This window comes from Pundamilia nyererei, unplaced genomic scaffold (assembly GCF_000239375.1).
Source record: "Pundamilia nyererei isolate P.nyererei 1_Seehausen unplaced genomic scaffold, PunNye1.0 scaffold00067, whole genome shotgun sequence".
NCBI classification, from domain to species: domain Eukaryota; kingdom Metazoa; phylum Chordata; class Actinopteri; order Cichliformes; family Cichlidae; genus Pundamilia; species Pundamilia nyererei.
This window is the reverse complement of record NW_005187468.1, coordinates 1,834,962-1,853,607: the sequence shown is the minus strand read 5'-3', so window position 1 is coordinate 1,853,607 and position 18,646 is coordinate 1,834,962. Positions and strand designations below refer to the sequence as shown.

Below are 18,646 nucleotides of genomic sequence, written 5' to 3'. Positions count from 1 at the left end.
CTGTAACTGCTAAGGTTTTACCTCTGTAGTTAAAAGATTCTGTACACACACATCTGAAAGGGAAAAATGTGTGTTGTTTAAAGAAAAAAAAAATCCTAGTGACATTTCAGTTAAAAGTAAAACTTTGTGATAACTGGAGAAAAATGCATCTAAGCCTTTGGTTGTTTTCTGCAAAAAGACATGAACACTAATGTTAATTTTGCACTGCAAACAAATCTGACCCCAGTCACTAAAAGAATGAAATTACATTAACACACAACAACACAAAAGTGTGTCCAAGTAGTCCAGCTTTATCAGATGTGGGGAAATTGGTGCAGACGGTAGAAACACGTTACACTCAAAACGATTTTACTGCCAAACTGGACAATGTGAAACTTCCACTTAAAAAATTGGCAAAATGCATCAAACCAAAACGAAAAATAGAAAGCAGACCTCTTTTAATGTATTTGTTTTGGCAGACTGTTATTCTTCCACTTATATCACATTATTAAAGTCAATAAATGCAGTAGATGATGAAAATATGTCTTTTCAGTGGTACCCAGATGACAACTAAGCTGGTTTGCAGGCAGTCTGCCACAACACAACAGCAGAGGGTGGGTTCATGCTTGTGCATTTGCCCACATTGTTTGTGGGCACATAACATGTGTGGCTTTCATGCTACAACATTGATTTTTGCAAGGGCATGTACAGCTAAAATGTGAAACCTCTGATTCTGACACTGCACAGCATGTCTCTGTCAGATCCTTTAGGCCCTGCAGAAGCCGCTGTACCCATAGCTTCTGTTTATGATTAATTCCTGAGCTGTTTTTGCATAAAGGCCAAACGATTAAACGCTTACGTTTATTTTTTTAGTCATCAAGCCCACAACAACCACCAGTCACTAGGGAAAAAAATGTGCATTCCCTGACTGGCTGCCGAGTGGTTTCTGGAGGTTACTGGAAGTTGCTAGTGCTGCACTGAAAACCTGTTTGCTCAATAGCAGATTGCTGCAGACACACCAGAAATGGAGAGCCTCCACCTTCAAAGTAAGAGATGGACCTTTTGAAACATGTTGGTGGCAACGGTAACGCACAACTTTTACTTTGATGGCAAACATTTTCTGTTCAGCTGAACTGAATTTTCCTTCAGTGGTCTTTAAAAGGATTTGAACCTATTATAACATAATCTCTTTTAATAAGATAAAAATGTTGCTTGTTGCAATAGAAGCTAATAAGAATCTGTAACTTAAGGAAGCTATTAGAAAATAACTTTCACACAGTGCCACTAATCGATGGGAATTAATAAGTGATTCAGATTCCATTATCGATATGACTTATTGATTTGATTCCTTTATTGATTCTCATTGGCTCCGTTTTGAGAGCACCACCATTGCTAAGCAGCAGTAAAGAAATTACATTCGTCCAAATTAACTGCATGCTGCGGATCAAACGTTTGTGCGTTTTTGTTGAGGTATTTCCCCTCGTCGCTGTGATTACTGTTACTCAAAAAATTTATTTGATACACATAACACACAGAACACTTTTCTTAAAAGTAATGCAGTACGTTACTCCCGGGAAAAAGTAATTTGTTATACTACTTGTTACATAACTTTCATATTGCCCTGTTAAATAGCTGAAACACATTATCTCATAATGAACATTTCCTAACATAAACCCGAGGCTACAACCCCACACATCAACACAAATCCCTAATGAGGACACGCATCTCCAAGATCTTGCTCTTGGTAGAATACAAAGCTGACCGCACAAAGCAAAGATGAAAACCAGACAGATGAAAACTGACTGCTCATCTGCTTGTTACCTGTTGAAGTTCAGGGTCTGGCTGCTGGGGTAGGCATTCACTTAGCTTTCACTCTGGGTTCTTGGCTAGCTTAGCATTAGCATGCTGTCTTGGCAGGTAGTAGCAAAGAACCGAAGTTGTGTTACCAGTTTGGTGCGGTTGTTTATGTCCTGGATGCAGTTTACCACTTTACTATTTAGCTGGTCCTTTTGTGCAATAAAAATAAATGTCTATATCCACGCTCTAGACTGCGTAACTATTTATGCCCTGACATGCAAAATGAAATCAGCTTATTGTAGCGCAAGTGCAAGAACCGATAAGTGGGATCAATAGGCAGGCAAGAAATTGGACTACCAGACAAGTACAAGAACCGGTTCTCAGTTCCCATCTCTAGCGCCACAGATGAAACACTGTCAATCCCTAAACTTGCTTTATTTTTACTTTTTCAGCACCACTGCTAGTTATGCTTGTTTTTGCTGTCAATACACCACTAAGTTTGGGTGATCTAGTGCCATGTGCATTTTGCAATTTAAGTTTGAATCACTAGCTACAAATACATAATCTTGTGGCTTTTCAGTGCAGCTGATCCACAAAGTCCTCAAAGGACAAATTATGGAAACAGCTGCAATTAGTAGCTGATTTATATATTGTGATAGGACCTTAGAGACTAATTAAAGGCTTTTGTGTTCTTGTCTATTGGAGACATGCTAATTTGAAGCCTTTTGACTGAGAATCACAAGAACAAGTCTGAAATTCATGCATCTCAATTTGCACACGCCCACTGCAATAACGAACATTCAGTGTAGTTGTTAAAATGGGAACTTGCAAACATGTCCCTAATATTCGGATGCCTGCATCATTAGAGTAAATTCTGTATGATGCTAAAAAGAACTGCTTGTCCCTTATCTGATGGAGTTGTGGGAGGTCTTGTGCATTAAACCTTGTTATTGTGCTTATGGTAGATTTCTGAAAACAGGCAAAACAAATTATCTTCTGGATTTTCCTTCCAAGGAGCAGGTTTTCCCCTGTTTATTAAATTTGTTAGAGTGCTTCTGAGCAATGCACATTTTATCTTCTTAACAGTCAAATTACTATATACTCCAGCAATTACTTAATGTACTCTAATGAGATTTCCCCATGAAATGGAAGGATTCATTTATTTTAATGTGACGCATTCTACCGGGTAGGTTTATGCATCACATCCCCTTGCACTGAAACTTTGTCTCATAACTAGTAAGATGAGCTTGGCTTTCAGAACTGCCACTCTGGCCACAGTAACAGAACTATATAATTGTGTGATCCAGGCACTGGGGATCTTTTCAGGGGCATCAGTGGGTCACAGGTACCATTTCTAAGCTAAGCTCTCTGCAGCCAGGTATTCTCTAGGATTAGTAAAATACCTTGTAAAAACAAGCTGGCAGGCAGCATTTGTGTGATAGACGAAGGGAATCCAAAATCTCAAACACATGCTGCAGAAAAAAATATGAGGTAAAATGAAATGTATCGCTTTGTATTCTTGGCCCACTAGCTGAAATCAGCGATGTTGCAATATACCGGTATGGGCGACAACTGGAAAATACAAAATGAAAAATTGCTATGAATAATTGATTTTCAAAGAAATAATTGGTACTGGAAAAAAGGCATATGATAACATCGTAAATCATTCAGTGTCATTATGGTTATGGTTGCAGACTCAGTTTGCAGTTTATCACAGCTCTTTTTTCAGTAACTACTCTTCTGCACCATCAGCCTGTCTATGCAAGTTATTAACAACATTCATTTTTCTCCTACACATTGGAACAAAATTAGTTCCAGTAACAAAGCCAGTACGCTAAACTGGACCACTTACACTACATTTGCTCTGCTGCAGTCAGGCTGTTGTTACATTGCTGCGTGAAGCACCCGAGATGGGCAACTGTTAACGACTTAATTCTTAATTTGATTACTGATTTTCTTTTTATTTGCTCTTGATACGTCTCCCGCTCTCTCCATTCCAAGTGTTCTGAGCATATGCTAGCTGCTTCATTAATCTGTGCTACTGTGTCTACATTTTATGGATGGACTGAGTCCCTGCAGTCTGATATATATTTACACTACCAGTCAAAATCTTCTTCTTATTTAATGATTTTTCTCTATTTTTACTACTTTCTATATTGTAGATACGCACTGAAGAAATCAAATATATGATGCAAGATATATGAAATTATGTAGCAAAGAAAAAATTGATAAATAACTCTAAATGTGTCTTTTATTTTATATTTTAAATAAAAAACATTAAATAAGAAGGTGTTTCCAGACTTTTGACTGGTAGCATGGGGGACTCAGTCAGTAAGAATTTGAAAAAAATAAAATAAAATGTAAAAATTTTAAAAAAGCTATAATTATGATATGGATTTTAAGTGCAAATCAGAGATCATGACAGCCCTAGGTGGCCAATTTTAAACTTTGTTGTATTTATTTGTTCAGTGCACTGTAAATAAATATTAATATTAATGTCATGTTGTGAATGTTGTAATGTATGTGAATTGAATAACGTATTTATTGGTAAAAGTATTTCACTGTTCAGCCCTCGTACTGAATGCTAATCATTGTGTTTTTGAATCTGTAAACTGGAATTTAACTATTCACAAAATCTGTTTACTATTGTCAGACTTCGTATCTTCAACACTGGTTAATAGTCCCTTATTAACTGGATATCTTAAGGGGTTTGACATTAGCATGGACAAATCCAGCAGCTTAAAGAAATCCACTAAGGTATATTATTTTAATACAAGCATGAAATAGAGATGTATAAAAGTACAATAAAAGAATAGGAGGAAAATAATTAGGCACTTTCAAATGCTCTGCGGCATCACACTAACACAAAGCAATTTGTTGTTCCTCCTATCATTTCCTGATTGAATTGGAGCGTTAACATAGACTGGGAGTGATTATTAACTGATATCAATATGAGCCTGAGCCTTGACTCATACACCCTATTAATATGCAGCAGAAAATACTTTAAAGGCATCCTCTGTTGGTGTTTAGACGTGTGTGATCCTGGTGTTTAAAAAAAAGCAAAAAAAGACCTGGTTTTGAAAGGTTGTCTGTATATCTGAAATGATGGGCATAAAGTTAAACTTAAGCACTGACATTTGTAACTTTTTGATGGTGGTGAGCATTTTTTTTGTTCCAGAATTGACGGAAGATGGCAGAGACTTTTCGCTTTGTTACTGAAATGGATAATATGATGAGAGTGGAGGTGGAGGAGCCATTGTCTCCATAAGCTGATGTTCCTGCAGGCATCTTTGAAGAAGCTGTCTAAACTGTCTTCTTTAAGGCTGTAGCCGAGACACGAAGGGACTTTGCTGTCTTACATTTGACAGTTCATGTTTGTTACTGTACCAATTACATATAAATTGAAACGCTTAAACTATTTAACATTAGATACGGCATGCGTTAGCTTGGAGGGGTGTTGAAATAATGTTTTAATGAATCCCAGTTAATGGAACGCAAAACACAAATATTAACTTAATAAAATGAGTTTACAACAGAAAGACTCCAGCACCAGCTTTTTTGTTATTTCTAATTGTGTATTATACAAGGAGTAGTGAAAAGGTGGATGAAAGAGGGATTTCAGCTTCAGTCTATCATGTACATCTAGGCTGCCATAGCCTGCTCTCCTTCAAAGCTAGGATATCGTTCCCCCTCTGCCAGCATCAAAGATCTTAGAATACCTTAATTGCCCATATCTCCAGATCCACTTTTTTGCTGGGAAAAACATTGCACAGTTTATAGTGCATGAGAGTAAATTTACATTGGGTGTATAATTTTACGTAGCAAACTGTGATTTGTGCAGGTGATGAATGCAAAACATAATTAAGTTCTGAACAACTCCCACTTTTCTACTCCTTTAATTTCAAAGGTGAACATTAAAGAAACATTTATCTTTACTTCTGCCACTTAACAGAATACAAAATAAAACCCATTGGTTGATAATGCATGTTACTAAAGGCAGGAGCTCTTTCTACATTTACAACCAGTTTTCAGGGGACTGGTATTAATTTTTAATTGAATGATTACATTTTTTTTTCTTTTTTAAAATGTTTTGACACTAAAAATCCATCCTGATTCTATCGATCATATCAAGAAAAAAAGGTATTCCAAAATAAACAAAAAATACACAATATACAGTAGTGGATGTAGTGCAGGATTACCTGTCTGATACACCTCCGTCTAAAGCAATACTGGACTTTGATGTTCATACAGACATGTTTGCAACTTTAGAGCAGTGGTCCTGGCCATCTGAAAATGGGAAAAATGCTTTCCTTTGAATTGTATGTAAAAGAAGAGTGCCCAAGTCCAGTTATCTGCACCAACAATGTGGTATTCGGGGAAAATAAAAGGATATCTTAATGGAGAGACAAGAGCCTGAGATATTCTGCTGCCCTGATGAAACAGCCAAACACACACACACACCTTAAATCCATTATGGCTTTGGACTTCAAACAGATATTGGGTTTTTTGCGCATTTTTTGCTCCATGTTTGCTGAACAAAATTTTAGATCTCACATAATGTGCACTTCTCCCATCAGTATGCGTCCTAATATTTTCTCCATTTAGTCCTACCTTAATTTGTGTCTGTCTTCCTGCTGTTGTTTTTTGATTAGATTTCAGACCAGTTGTTGTGGTGCTTACCCATCTCTCCTTTTTTGTTTTTCAGGTGGAATTTTCGAACAAACAGACGGACCTGTTTCGCTCGTCAGTGCGGAGGAACATGCCTTTAAATTTGCAGTCAATAACATAAACAGAAACAGGACTTTGTTACCAAACACAACATTAACTTATGACATACAGAGGATTAATATCTATGACAGCTTTGAGGCATCAAGAAAAGGTGAGTAACTTGTCTCACATTTATTCAAGGATTGTGACCACAGTGTGGATGAAGGCAGGAATCTGGTTTGTCACACTGTCATTAACTTCATATTAATCTGTGTTTTTGATTTGAGAATTCCCAAATTCTGCTGTGACAGGACATAAGTGAGGTTCTTCTCAAGCTCTTGTCCCTTTCTCCTCTTCAGCTTGTGACCAGCTGTCTTTAGGCGTAGTTGCAATATTTGGGCCCTCACATAGTTCATCATCGAATGCCGTGCAGTCCATCTGCAATGCACTGGAAGTGCCGCATATCCAAGTGCGGTGGAAACATCACCCTATGGACAACAGAGACACCTTTTATGCCAATTTATACCCAGATTACTCATCTTTAAGCTATGCTATCCTGGACCTGGTGCAGTTTCTCAAATGGAAAACAGCTACAGTTGTATATGATGATAGCACAGGTAAACAGACTGGTATATTATAACATGTTACTTCAGTTACTTGGGGTATATGTTTTATGATAATTTTTGTACTGTTTCTTGTCTGATAAGGTCTTATAAGACTACAGGAGCTGATAATGGCCCCGTCTAGGTATAACATCCGACTAAAGATCCGCCAGCTTCCTCTCGACACGCAGGATACAAGGCCTCTTCTCAAAGAAATGAAGAGAAGTCGGGAGTTCCGGATCATCTTTGACTGCAGCCACCACATGGCAGCACAGATTCTCAAACAGGTTAGTGTATTTATAAATGGTCCTACTGTCAGATCTCGGAATGGGTAGAGAAATGAAAGGATGTGGTCCTGTTCAATATATTAATTCCCATCAGATTGGTTTTGATTTAAGTTACAGAGGATTACACATGGGACCGGGATTGAAGAACAGTAACAGAAAATGCACCACTAAAAATAAGACAGCAGCAAGCTGCTAGGGAGTATGGGGATTTCCGCAATTACATTATTTCTTTTTTACATCAGTGTGATTCTTGTGCCCAGATCGCTGGTGCTGGTTCCAAAAGGGAAGCACAAAATGGACACAGCACTGCTAGAGTGCTCGTCCAAAATTTGGAACCGCTGATATGAGAGAGACTACAGGAATTTCATCAGCGAATGAAGCCCACAAATTCTGTCTGCAATAATTTCCTTCCTACAAAAATTACCCCAACTTCAGATATATGAAGGTACATAATGTTCACTTCTGAAATCTGTTGAAGGTGAGCTGGTTCTCAATAGGCACCAAGGCAGAACTGACTCGGCCTGCACCAGCGTAAAATTGGTAGAAAATAGGTGAAATTGAGAAAACTTGGATATTCGTTTCATTTGGAGGACATTTGGAATTATTTTCTTGTAATCATGAGCGGAGACTGTCAGTGTCTCCGAATTTTGGTTTTGCCCATTAAATATTTGCAAACTAATACGACACTGTGAATTCCACAAGGAAAAAAGAACAAAATCCACATCCACATTCTTATTCTGTTTGCTAAACTTTTAACTACTCAGACAAAAAAAATGCGATCTGAGAAGTTTTATTATCAAAACTGTATATAGTGTGTTTTGATTCTAATGATTGTCAGTCAACAAAGAGCTGTCACTATGATGCATGGAGCAGAGAATATGTAGGTGGTCTGATGCTCTTTGGATGTCAGGAACAGGCTGGTGGATCCCTCCACCCCCACCCCTCATTCAGTTTGCTGTCAGCTTCTGTTAACATTTTGCCAAATGCATCATCTCCTCAAAAGTTATTTGAATAACTCAGTCCACCCCAGTTATTGAGATCTAAGGTGACATATATTCGCTCTTGGCCAGTCTGCACATCTCGCGCTAAGAAACCAGTGTCCTCTTGAGAGAAGTGGTGAGAATGCTATAAGGCAAAAAAGCTCCAGACAGTTGTCTTCCATGACTGAGCCGGCCAGAGCTTTTACATAGAAATAAGGGCAAACTACATTCATTGCTGACTGCCTTTTATGTGCCATGGATCAATTAAAAAAGCTCCTTAAACGTGCATCTGTCAAAGTGTGTGCTGTACTGTATAGTACTGTGACCTTACATATAAAACGTTATTGTACTTTGCTGTGATACATTCTACAATACATTTTTTGTGAGAATTTACTTTACGAAAAGTGCATTAGACACAAGTGCATCATATTAACTGTCAATCCCAGGTATTCATCCAAGCATTATGTTCAGTATCAATTACATGTCTGATATTTTTTCTTTAATTAATAGTTGGGCCTTTAAAATATCAGAAAATAGCGAATAATTGCTCATCGTAAGTGTCTCGATATATTCAAATTGCTTGTCACATCAAAGAGAACAAAGAAAACACTGATGAGATATAATTTAAGACATTTTTACTTGAGAAATTACTAAAATGATCAGCTGATCTTTTTTTCCCCTCTTTCATATGTTGACTGACTGGCTAACCATTTTACCTTCGATAAAGTCAGCTGTGCATACTGTCAGTTTGGTAAATCTTCTTTATTTGTAATGCATGGAACAATTTTTAAATAGAATGCGGTGTGATTGTCACTTAAGACTTGAAATGCAAAATTTTGAATGGATACCATCTGTGCTTTGATTAGCTGGCAGCATTCACTGTATTTATCAGCTACTATTAAGGCAGACTGGTCCATTTATACATTTACAAAAAGGTTGCTCCAGACTAAGATAATGAGTAAAAATGAAAAGCACTGAATTCATTTGTAATGAGACTTCCATCAGGCTATTCATCATTGCAATCTGGATGATGCGACTGAATTTTCCTAAGCTTTACACTCTGACATGCTTTATTGGAATCATTTCTTTTGTCATAACAAAACACTTCTTGCAGCATTCTCAGATTTACAGGTTGTCCTGTCGTCACACTCGTCAGACTGGGCAGGCATATATAATAGAAGATTACCAAAATAAAGAGTAAAATAGAAGGCTGACAGAGTTACGCAGCATCGGGAAAATTACAGTTATTAATGAAAACTCCTTCTTATACTATAAAAAATAAAATAAAATTTCAATGTCATGTGTTTAGCTGTCTATAGATGCAGAAATAAATTTGCTACCACATGAGCATAACGTCTTATTTACATAACCTTGGCTGTTTTTTTGTTTTTTTTTTAAACAACAGATGGTACAATTAAATGGAAAACACAGCCACCATGGGAATGTAGTGCCTTTGAATGTAGATGGAGTGAAACAAGTGGCAATGATGGAGTGTTCAGATATGAGGCAAAGATTACCGAGCTCTTTTGATTGAAAGCTCTCTTGTCTGCTGGGATAACGTCACATGCCTCGAGGCATTCCAAACCATTTAAATGCATAGAAAAGCATCAAGCCATTCTGTAATTCTGTGGACCACATATGGTGCAGAAATCCCAGCAAACGGCAGCAGAATCTCACCCGCAAAATGAACAGCATGTTGGTCAACATGCTCGTTAAAACCTCTGTCTTTTCCTGCATTCCTTTAGCATTGTTTACTCTGACAATGCCGTTGATTCTAAAATGCCCTGACACGACACAATTACAGTCTTCTCTGTCCCGTCTCTACTCATTCACACCTTTCTTTCCCATCTTCTGTCTTCATATCCTTTCAGGCCCAGACCATGGGGATGATGACAGAGTATTACCACTATATCTTCACCACTCTGGTAATGTACCATGCTTGTTAATGCAAATAGAGTCTCGTTTGTTCTCATCTTCCCACCACTTGAGTTTTTGATGAATAGTGGCTAATTGCCAATGGAGTTTGGATCCAGTCCATAACATCAATTTTGTTTGACAAGCCGAAGGCATAATGGAGTCTTCTGTTTGCTGTAGTAAACACTTCGCTTTATAGTAAAGTCAACAGAAGTCTTTGAGGTAGCAGCATGGGGAGGAAAAAAAGGAAAACAAAAAAAGACAAACAAAAAAAAAACAAACCAAACCCAGCAGATTGAGATTTAAAGCTGAATGTGACTTTCAAGTTGGTACAATCATTGTATATATTAAACACACACACATATATATCCTCTTATGTACTTGCAGTTTATGCAGTCAAGCAGCCAGGTGATAGTCTATATCATTTATATTCAGGCACTCAAGAAACAAAAGAAATCGCTGCACGAAGAAACAATGAATGACTGACTGAAAGAATTTAGGTTGATCATTTAGATATGTTTAACAGCTTTTGAGTATGTAACCGTTTCCCTCCCATCATGAGTATTTTTAGCTCCCGCTCTGATGAAATGATCTCATCTGACTAATACTAGCAGACCCAGCAGGGTACCATTGCTGCTCCCTACTGCAACCCTGACTATCTGGTGACTGAATGAGAATGAATACCAGCGTGTTCGGTGTTGTTCCTTTCATTCCCTGTTATTGTCTTTGTTTCTGCCTCCCTTGTGCACTCCGTCTCTCCGGACTTGACCAGTCTGTTGTGATAATGCAATATGACATAGCGGTCCAGGCGTGATGTGTGTCATCTTTCATGCTCAATAGCGTGTCAATGACATTGTTCTGCTATGTGCCATGTTTGTATAGCAAACTGGTTGGTTTAATAGGGAATGCAAAATGTCTTTTCATCGCCGGTGCACTAGTCTGTGTGTGTAAGTGCAGCAGTTTCCTGGCTTGTTCTCTAGCAAGATATTTACTTGAGGATTAACTGAAAAACTTTTATTTGATATGATTTTTTTCATCAACAATATTTTTCACATAAAGGCACTATATCTTTATAGAATCAGAGTGCGATATCTATCTAAAGCTGCAATATACTGTCATATTGACAGACACCCCATTAAGAAGATTATACCTTGCGGCTTGATTTGATCCAAAATGATGAATACTTGCATGGTGTACATGGCAATACAATTTTCTCTCGATGGAATTCACTGATGTCTGTGTTTTATCTTCTGAGGTGAGGGAAATGCCGACTTATTAGAGCATGAAAAGGTAACAGCAGAGTGGTATCGGGTAATAACTTCCTTGTCCTTTGAAATGAGTCTGTCATAGCTCCCGCATTGCCATAGCTATCTCTGAGAACCTAAAGACAAGAACTTTGTTATGTTTGGTACCTGTACAACACTTCTGTGTGTATATAGATATACATTGGGGTTTTCTGGTAAAGAGATAATTGTACGGTTACACAAAGTTTGCATAGCATATGTGTGCGTGGAAGGCAGCAGTGCAAAATTCAGACTTGTAACAGATTGCTTTTCTGGCATTGCAAAGGGGCTAAAGCAACCCCTTTTCCAAAAATGCAGTGATGTGTAAATCATTGCATTGTGTGCTTGTAGCAAAATCAAAATGAGGGCAACAATAAAATCTCAGCGTTTGTTGTCATTGTTAAAAATAAAGACGTATTATACTAAATTTTCTATCCCAGTATTTTTGGATACATAGATTCAAAGCTAAAAAACCTTAAACCTGATCTGCTGTACTTTATTGCTGTACTGCTTTCTAGTGGGAAGGGGGGAAAAAGATGAGAAATATTTCAGTGATTCAGAGCAACGACCGTTCTTTAGTAAGTGTCTTACACGCTCTTGTTCTCCCAGCACTAACCCCACAGGGTGCTAATGAAATATCTATGTTCATCCAAATGTCTTTTCCAAGCCCCCTGGCCCATTCTGACACGACATGTGTCAACATGTGACTTCACACTTCAGCTACAATGGCTTCCCCAGAAATTGCAGTGGCTCAAATTGAATTGCTTTTTGCTTATAAGGTACCAAGGGAATGCAAGTGTTGAATTATTAATATTCATTTTTTTTCCTTTCCTTGTTCTTTAATTCTTTCTGAGCCACAAGCAATAATTAGAGTCTTGCCAAATTACAAAAGTACCTATAGAGATCTATTCACATAAAAAAGCAAAATACATCCTGAGCTTTTAGCTTGTGCACTTGGTTCATCATTTTGTAGGAACTAAAGCAACAAAACAAACAAACAAAAACAGTTAAATGGCTGGCTTTAAAAGGATTATCCAGCAACAAAAGCTATTTAGGTCTTTTGAGGTTTGCCTTATGATACAAATACCACTTTCCATGCCATACTTAAATCCTACTTTATTTCACCTTAATAAAGTTATCGCTTTAATCGGCTGCTGTGACATTATCTTTATGTGTGGGATTGAATAAATACTTAAAGACGCTCAGTGGTACTAATTAAGAATCCACTCTTCATTACTTCTGTCCCTCAAAAGGACCTGATGGCCATCGACCTTGAGCCCTATCGCTTCTGTGGCGTCAACATGACTGGTTTCCGCATCCTCAATGTGGAAAACCCTCAAGTTGCTTCCATTGCAGAGAAATGGTCAATGGAAAAGCAGAAACCACCTAAACCCGATTCAGGCCTGCTGGAGGGCATCATGACGGTATGTGGTATATACTTTTGAAGTCAGTCTTAAAAATCTTTAATCTTGTGTGGTTTGGTACGAAATTACTCTTTACCTCAGGAATTATCTCTGCAGTAAGCTCTTTATTTTGATCTTGTGCTTTACTGCTAGGCTTCAGCAATGACTGAAAAAAAGACAAAGAAGTTCATCTTACACATGGCTATCCAAAATTATGTGTATATAATAAGAACCAATTATCCTTTGAGATGTATTCATCACTCTTGTTCATTTTAGTTATTGGGACGTTGTACCTTGATACATAGTATATTTTTAGGAAAACAATAGAGATGTAATCTTAATAAAGCTCTTTTGGGGTAGAGTGGAGCAGGATGCTTACAGCGTGAGTGCACCAGCCACACACACACATAAAGGAAACGGAGACCATGTTTATTTTTTACTGTTCTCATCAGTAGTATAAATAAGGCAAGCAAATCAAGGTTGAAGGTTGAATTATTAATTAGTGTATAATTGATGTGAAAATAATAATAATTAGTAGTAAGACTAATGGTGACTCAACTGTTTATGTCTTTGTAGAGTGTTTAGCTGAAACAATGTTCACCCCTTATTCCAGACAGATGCAGCTCTGACCTATGATGCAGTCCACATTGTTTCCGTCTCATACCAGCACGCTCCTCAGATGACCGTAAACTCACTGCAGTGCCACCGCCACAAACCCTGGAGATTTGGAGGCCGCTTCATGAGTTTCATCAAAGAGGTGATGGGGCATTGGCCTGTTGATATTTGATATAAGTGTTGTTTATATAGAAACATAGTGACTGAGTGGTGAAAAGGACTACGGTGAGCAGAGTGAGAGCCATGTAGTCGTGTGGGACTTGGATATTTACCCAGCAAAATCAATCTTATCCACATACAAAGTGAACCAAGACTTGATAGACACATCAAAGCAGCATTGTTGTCAGCTTTATAAATTCCCTGTATTCATAACCTATTTTCCAGAAAGCATGTACTGTAACCTTTTGAAAACACAACTTGTGTAATCGTCTCTTATTTCATCTAACATGAGGCCCTGACAGTGCCTCAGAATTCAAAGACGAGTCTGTGCAAAGTGAGAGATTAAGGGTGTGCAGAGATGCTACTATTTGTATCTTCATTTGTACAAACAACAGAATCATTTGTATCTGTGTTTTTCACGGGTGTGGTCGTGTGTGGTGGGGAAGAGTTGAAAATGTCAAGTTACATTTTTCTCACTTAAGAAAATAACTCCAGTTAAAGCAAATTTGAATGACTGTACACAGGCTTTACTTTCTAAAGAAGATTCTACAACTGTGGGAAGCCTTTTTTGGTTATTTGGCAAAATGGATGTGTTGGTGGTGTTTGATATATGGTCAATATTTGTGACCAGTTTGTGACTAGTCCTGTGGTCAGCTTTGGTCACTTTTCTTGTAGGAATCTCAAACACCACTATGATAACGGAGAGGAAATTTTCTATGTACATTATAATAACTGACCTGATACCCATTCACTCTTTTATACAAGAAAAGTATTCTGTTACGTAGGGCTGTTCAATAGTTCGATATAACGATATATATCAGATGACGATATAAAAACGTCGATCGTTTCATTTTACGCTATCGTTTGTTTCGTGGTTTCAAAATAAACTGTTTACGGCAATATTTTTTCATCGTGTTGATGGTCACTGTAGTAGCTATATTAATTTCTTAAAGTTCTCTCTTTCTCTTATATTTAATATAACCACACTACAGACGGACAAGCGCCTGTTTTATGCGTTGTGGTTAGCAACAACGATGGTAACAGCATCGCGTGTCCGCTTGTTTATGTTCCACATAAACCTTTCACAATAAAGCTCAAGATCCTGTTGAGACTTTTCAAAATAAACTGAATCACGTGAAAGAGCAGATTATTTACGGATGAGAATTAAAAAAGAGCCGCCAGGTGCTAAAAAATAAACCTTAGACTCAAACGTTAGAACAGGTTTTTCCCCGCAGCACGCCGTGTAATGAATACTCACAAAGAAAACGGCGGCCGTTACAACTTATGTCTAAAAATGTATCGTTTCATGCATCTGTTAAAACACTGGACTCCAGCTACATGACGCGCAGCTGGAAACACTTCCCACAAGACGAGCTGCCTGAGATTCGCAGAATTTACAGAAAATGTTACATCTGTGTGATTTATAACGTTATGGGACAATAGAATTCTTATATCGGGATATGAGATTTTGGTCATATCGCACAGCCCTACTGTTACGTAATTACTTTTCCTAAAAAAATGCAGTATGCTACTTAATTACTCCTCAGAGAAAGTAATTCAATACACTACTCGTTATATTACAGTCATATTACTTTGTATACTGACTTGAAATGAACATAACTGCCAGTTAATGATATAATCCTCAAGTTACAGTCCTACACAGTGACATAAAATGAGGACGTACATTATGTTTCTTTGAAATTTGTTAAACCCAACGCTGAAAATAGGTAGGACAAAATCACAATAGAGCTGTCATTGTGGATGGTCACCTTCGCGTGTTCCCCCCCAAAAAACAAAAAAAACATGTTCCCTGTGTCATGCTGTTTCACTTACTCCACTTTGCCTTTAATAATAGCAGCAAGGGAGCAACGAGTAAACAGTCTCTCTCATTAATGTATGTCCACTGATCTGTATCTGCAACCAAGCTGCAAAGAGAGGGAAGAGTAGACGTGTCTATAGATCCTTGTGTGGTCCATTTGTTGGGCAGGACAACCCCAAATACAGAGTACGGTATCAGTTGCCACTCCCTTTCTAGTCTAGATTACCAGGAAAATTAAGTGCAGAGAAAACATCATCTGGCTTGCAGCCTTGTTCAGTGATAAGCACAAGTGGAATTGGGGCTCCAAAGGAAAATAAGTATAACCTTTCTTTGCCCTAATGCATTGCTTTCAGAAAGAAAGTGGGGGTGTGTGGGAGGTTTTAAATGGCCACGACTTGTAGCTCCTCCAAGACTTTGCTTCACCAACAGATGGCATACTTGAAAGAACAAATTCTGGTCTGGTCTTTCTATAAATGGTAGTAGACTCCCAGTAAGCATTCAAATACAGTGTTATAGCCAAATCATCATCTGACTTTGCTGAACAGGAAACACTTTTTTTGTTTCAAGTGAAAATATAAGGTGGTATGATTTTTGAGTTGCCTGGAGATGCCTTTTTCTTAGTGGCAGGGATAGCAGTGCATGTGCTTATGTGTCTTGGACTTCCCAGCAGTACACTTGAAGAGACCTGAAATTATAAAGCACACTAAGACTGTATTTGCAGTATTTTATTTTCACAGATATCCGAGTTCAGTTCATTTCATTTTAGACGACTCTGTAATTAGAAATTGGATCATTTGATTCATAGAACAAAGGAAGACGGGTGAAGATGGGTAAATTGATGGGTGAAACATACATAAAACGGTGTAACTGTATATTAAGCAGTTTTAATTAAAGCTAATTAGTTTTAATTAAAGTTTTTTAATTAATTAATTAAAAGTTTTTTATTGATTAACAGTACTGTATTATTACCTTTTACTCACAATGTTGCTGTTTTTAATCATTTAACAACACTAGGAATTTACTACATATACTATGCACTGAAATGTGATATATATTTTGTTAGTTTTTGGCTACACGTTGCCAACTGGAACAGGAGCTATAAAGTCCCGCTGCTGTTTGAGATGCAGTAATAGACACAATTCTCTTTGCCTGCAAAGTCTGCACACCCTATATCTTACTGGTGTCTGTGTGTGTCTGCAGTATTTAGTTTAAAAAAATGCCAGTGTTAGCCATCTTGAAAGGATTAAAGTAAATTCAATATTATTACATGATTGTTCTTATGCAAACATCGTAAGTCTTAGGTTATGAAAGCTTAAACTCAGGCCTAATTTACGCTTACTTCAAGACAGGAGTGTGACATATTCTGAAGGTCGACTTCGCCCTTTCGATGGGATATGGCTGACGCATTTATGTCACTCTCTGAATTAGAGCTGCTTGAACATGCCACCCACCTATATGGCAATAGGCCAGTGGGAATGAGGTATGACAGTGTTTGGAAAAGCAGAGTGCCACAAATTTTTCCTTGAAGCCTCAATATTCTCATGTTCTGGCAAGCTACATGGTGGTTGGACAGCTATAGCCTGTAGTGTTGTCACAGTTTAGATTTTAAACATCAGAAAAGTGTTTATGATATGTAAAGATTCATTACCATGTACAAAGACCCTTTAAAAAAACCTTACAATGCTGTGGTGTACACACTGGGGTGCAATCGCAACCATAAAACTAAAAGAGACAAAAATAAAATGAGTAGAGTTACTTCCTGAGTTTTTTATGATTGCTGCAATGGTCTGAGGTATGTTCGTGTATTTAGTACGGGCCTGCATGTATTTGCCTGTGCACACGTCTGTGGAGGTGGCAGGTATCAGGGAATCATAATAGGGGGCAGTTGTATGTTTTTCCCCTCATGGGGAATCAAGCAAAGGGAGACGGTTGTTAATTAACTCCATAGTCTGAAGGGAAAATGCGTTGGAGGCAGTGAAATGTAAAATGTAATTAAAAAAGAAAATGCAGCCTGTGTGATTTGTGTTTGTACTTTTGGTTCATGTCTGCGTGGGTGTGAATTTGCTTTCCGTGAACGTCAAAGTATGTTGTAGTGTGTTCTGTTGATAGGACTTAAACATCTTTCTCCGGTTTGTTGTTTCTTACTGTTGTTGATGTACCTTGCACCTTCTAGTTTTTGAAACATGTAGGAGCGGTACAATCAAAATATTATATACAGGTATATGGGTAGATGTGTACTGTATATAGGTGTCAGAAAGTAGGTATGCAGTAGCACTAAATTCTGGAAACATGGGTAGTTTGAGCTCATGCTGGGTAAAATATGTAGATATTTTGTCTTTCAGTCCCACTGGGATGGTTTGACGGGTCGACTGTCCTTCAACAAAACAACTGGTCTACGTACAGACTTTGACCTGGACATCATCAGTCTAAAGGAGGATGGACTTGAAAAGGTAACTATTGTTTAATGTAAATCCTTGTTAGATGAGGTGAAACATACAGCAATGTTTCACGGCAAGGAGTATATAAAATGTAGAATTTTCATCAAAAGAATATATAAAATTGCTCATTAAAAAAAAAAATATAAAAAAAAAAAAAAAAATGCATATTTCTGATTTTTTTAATGTTGAATACACACACACTTGGCAATATCATTTACCTCCTAACAAGGAAGCAAATTGGCTGTTTCAACATAAGCATAAGTTAGTGGATCATAAAGCAAATTGGATTAGGGTACACATTAGGGTGTTAATTGCTGCCTCTCTTAATGATAATTTGAGGTGATGCCCAAAATGCTGTTTGGTGTTAATGAGCTGTATAAACATGTTTCACACAAAAAGGGGGTGTGGGGGACTAAAAGGTTCCTACTGTAGAACTTATTTTATTATACTGGAAGGCCTCTGGATTACAACAGCTATTCTCTACTAAAAGGCTTTCATACATTATGAATACATCAAATAGGGATAAGTCCCATTATGACTTCTTCAAGTACTCCCTAAAGGCTCAAGAATATATAATAGCAGGGGCTTTTCAGCTTGTAACTCCTCTGTTCCAGAATGAAGCTTGTAATACTGCAGCTTTGAAATGATTCTTCTTCCCTCTTT

The 18,646-nt window shown here is 37.7% G+C and overlaps 1 protein-coding gene across 2 annotated transcripts in view; it reads left to right on the top strand.

The window, feature by feature from the left end:
* The window catches only part of grik3 (glutamate ionotropic receptor kainate type subunit 3), a 92,356-nt gene that overhangs the window by 49,287 nt on the left and 24,423 nt on the right, over positions 1-18,646 (top strand). The window contains exons 2-8 of one of the 2 annotated variants that reach the window (XM_005736111.1): positions 6,482-6,655; positions 6,843-7,100; positions 7,191-7,372; positions 10,224-10,277; positions 12,803-12,973; positions 13,566-13,709; positions 17,888-17,995. In XM_005736111.1, coding sequence (XP_005736168.1) covers positions 6,482-6,655; positions 6,843-7,100; positions 7,191-7,372; positions 10,224-10,277; positions 12,803-12,973; positions 13,566-13,709; positions 17,888-17,995 — 1,091 coding nt within the window. Of the gene's footprint in view, positions 1-6,481; positions 6,656-6,813; positions 7,101-7,190; positions 7,373-10,223; positions 10,278-12,802; positions 12,974-13,565; positions 13,710-17,887; positions 17,996-18,646 lie in introns of those variants that run through there. The other variant, XM_013911600.1, reaches the window with a different exon arrangement.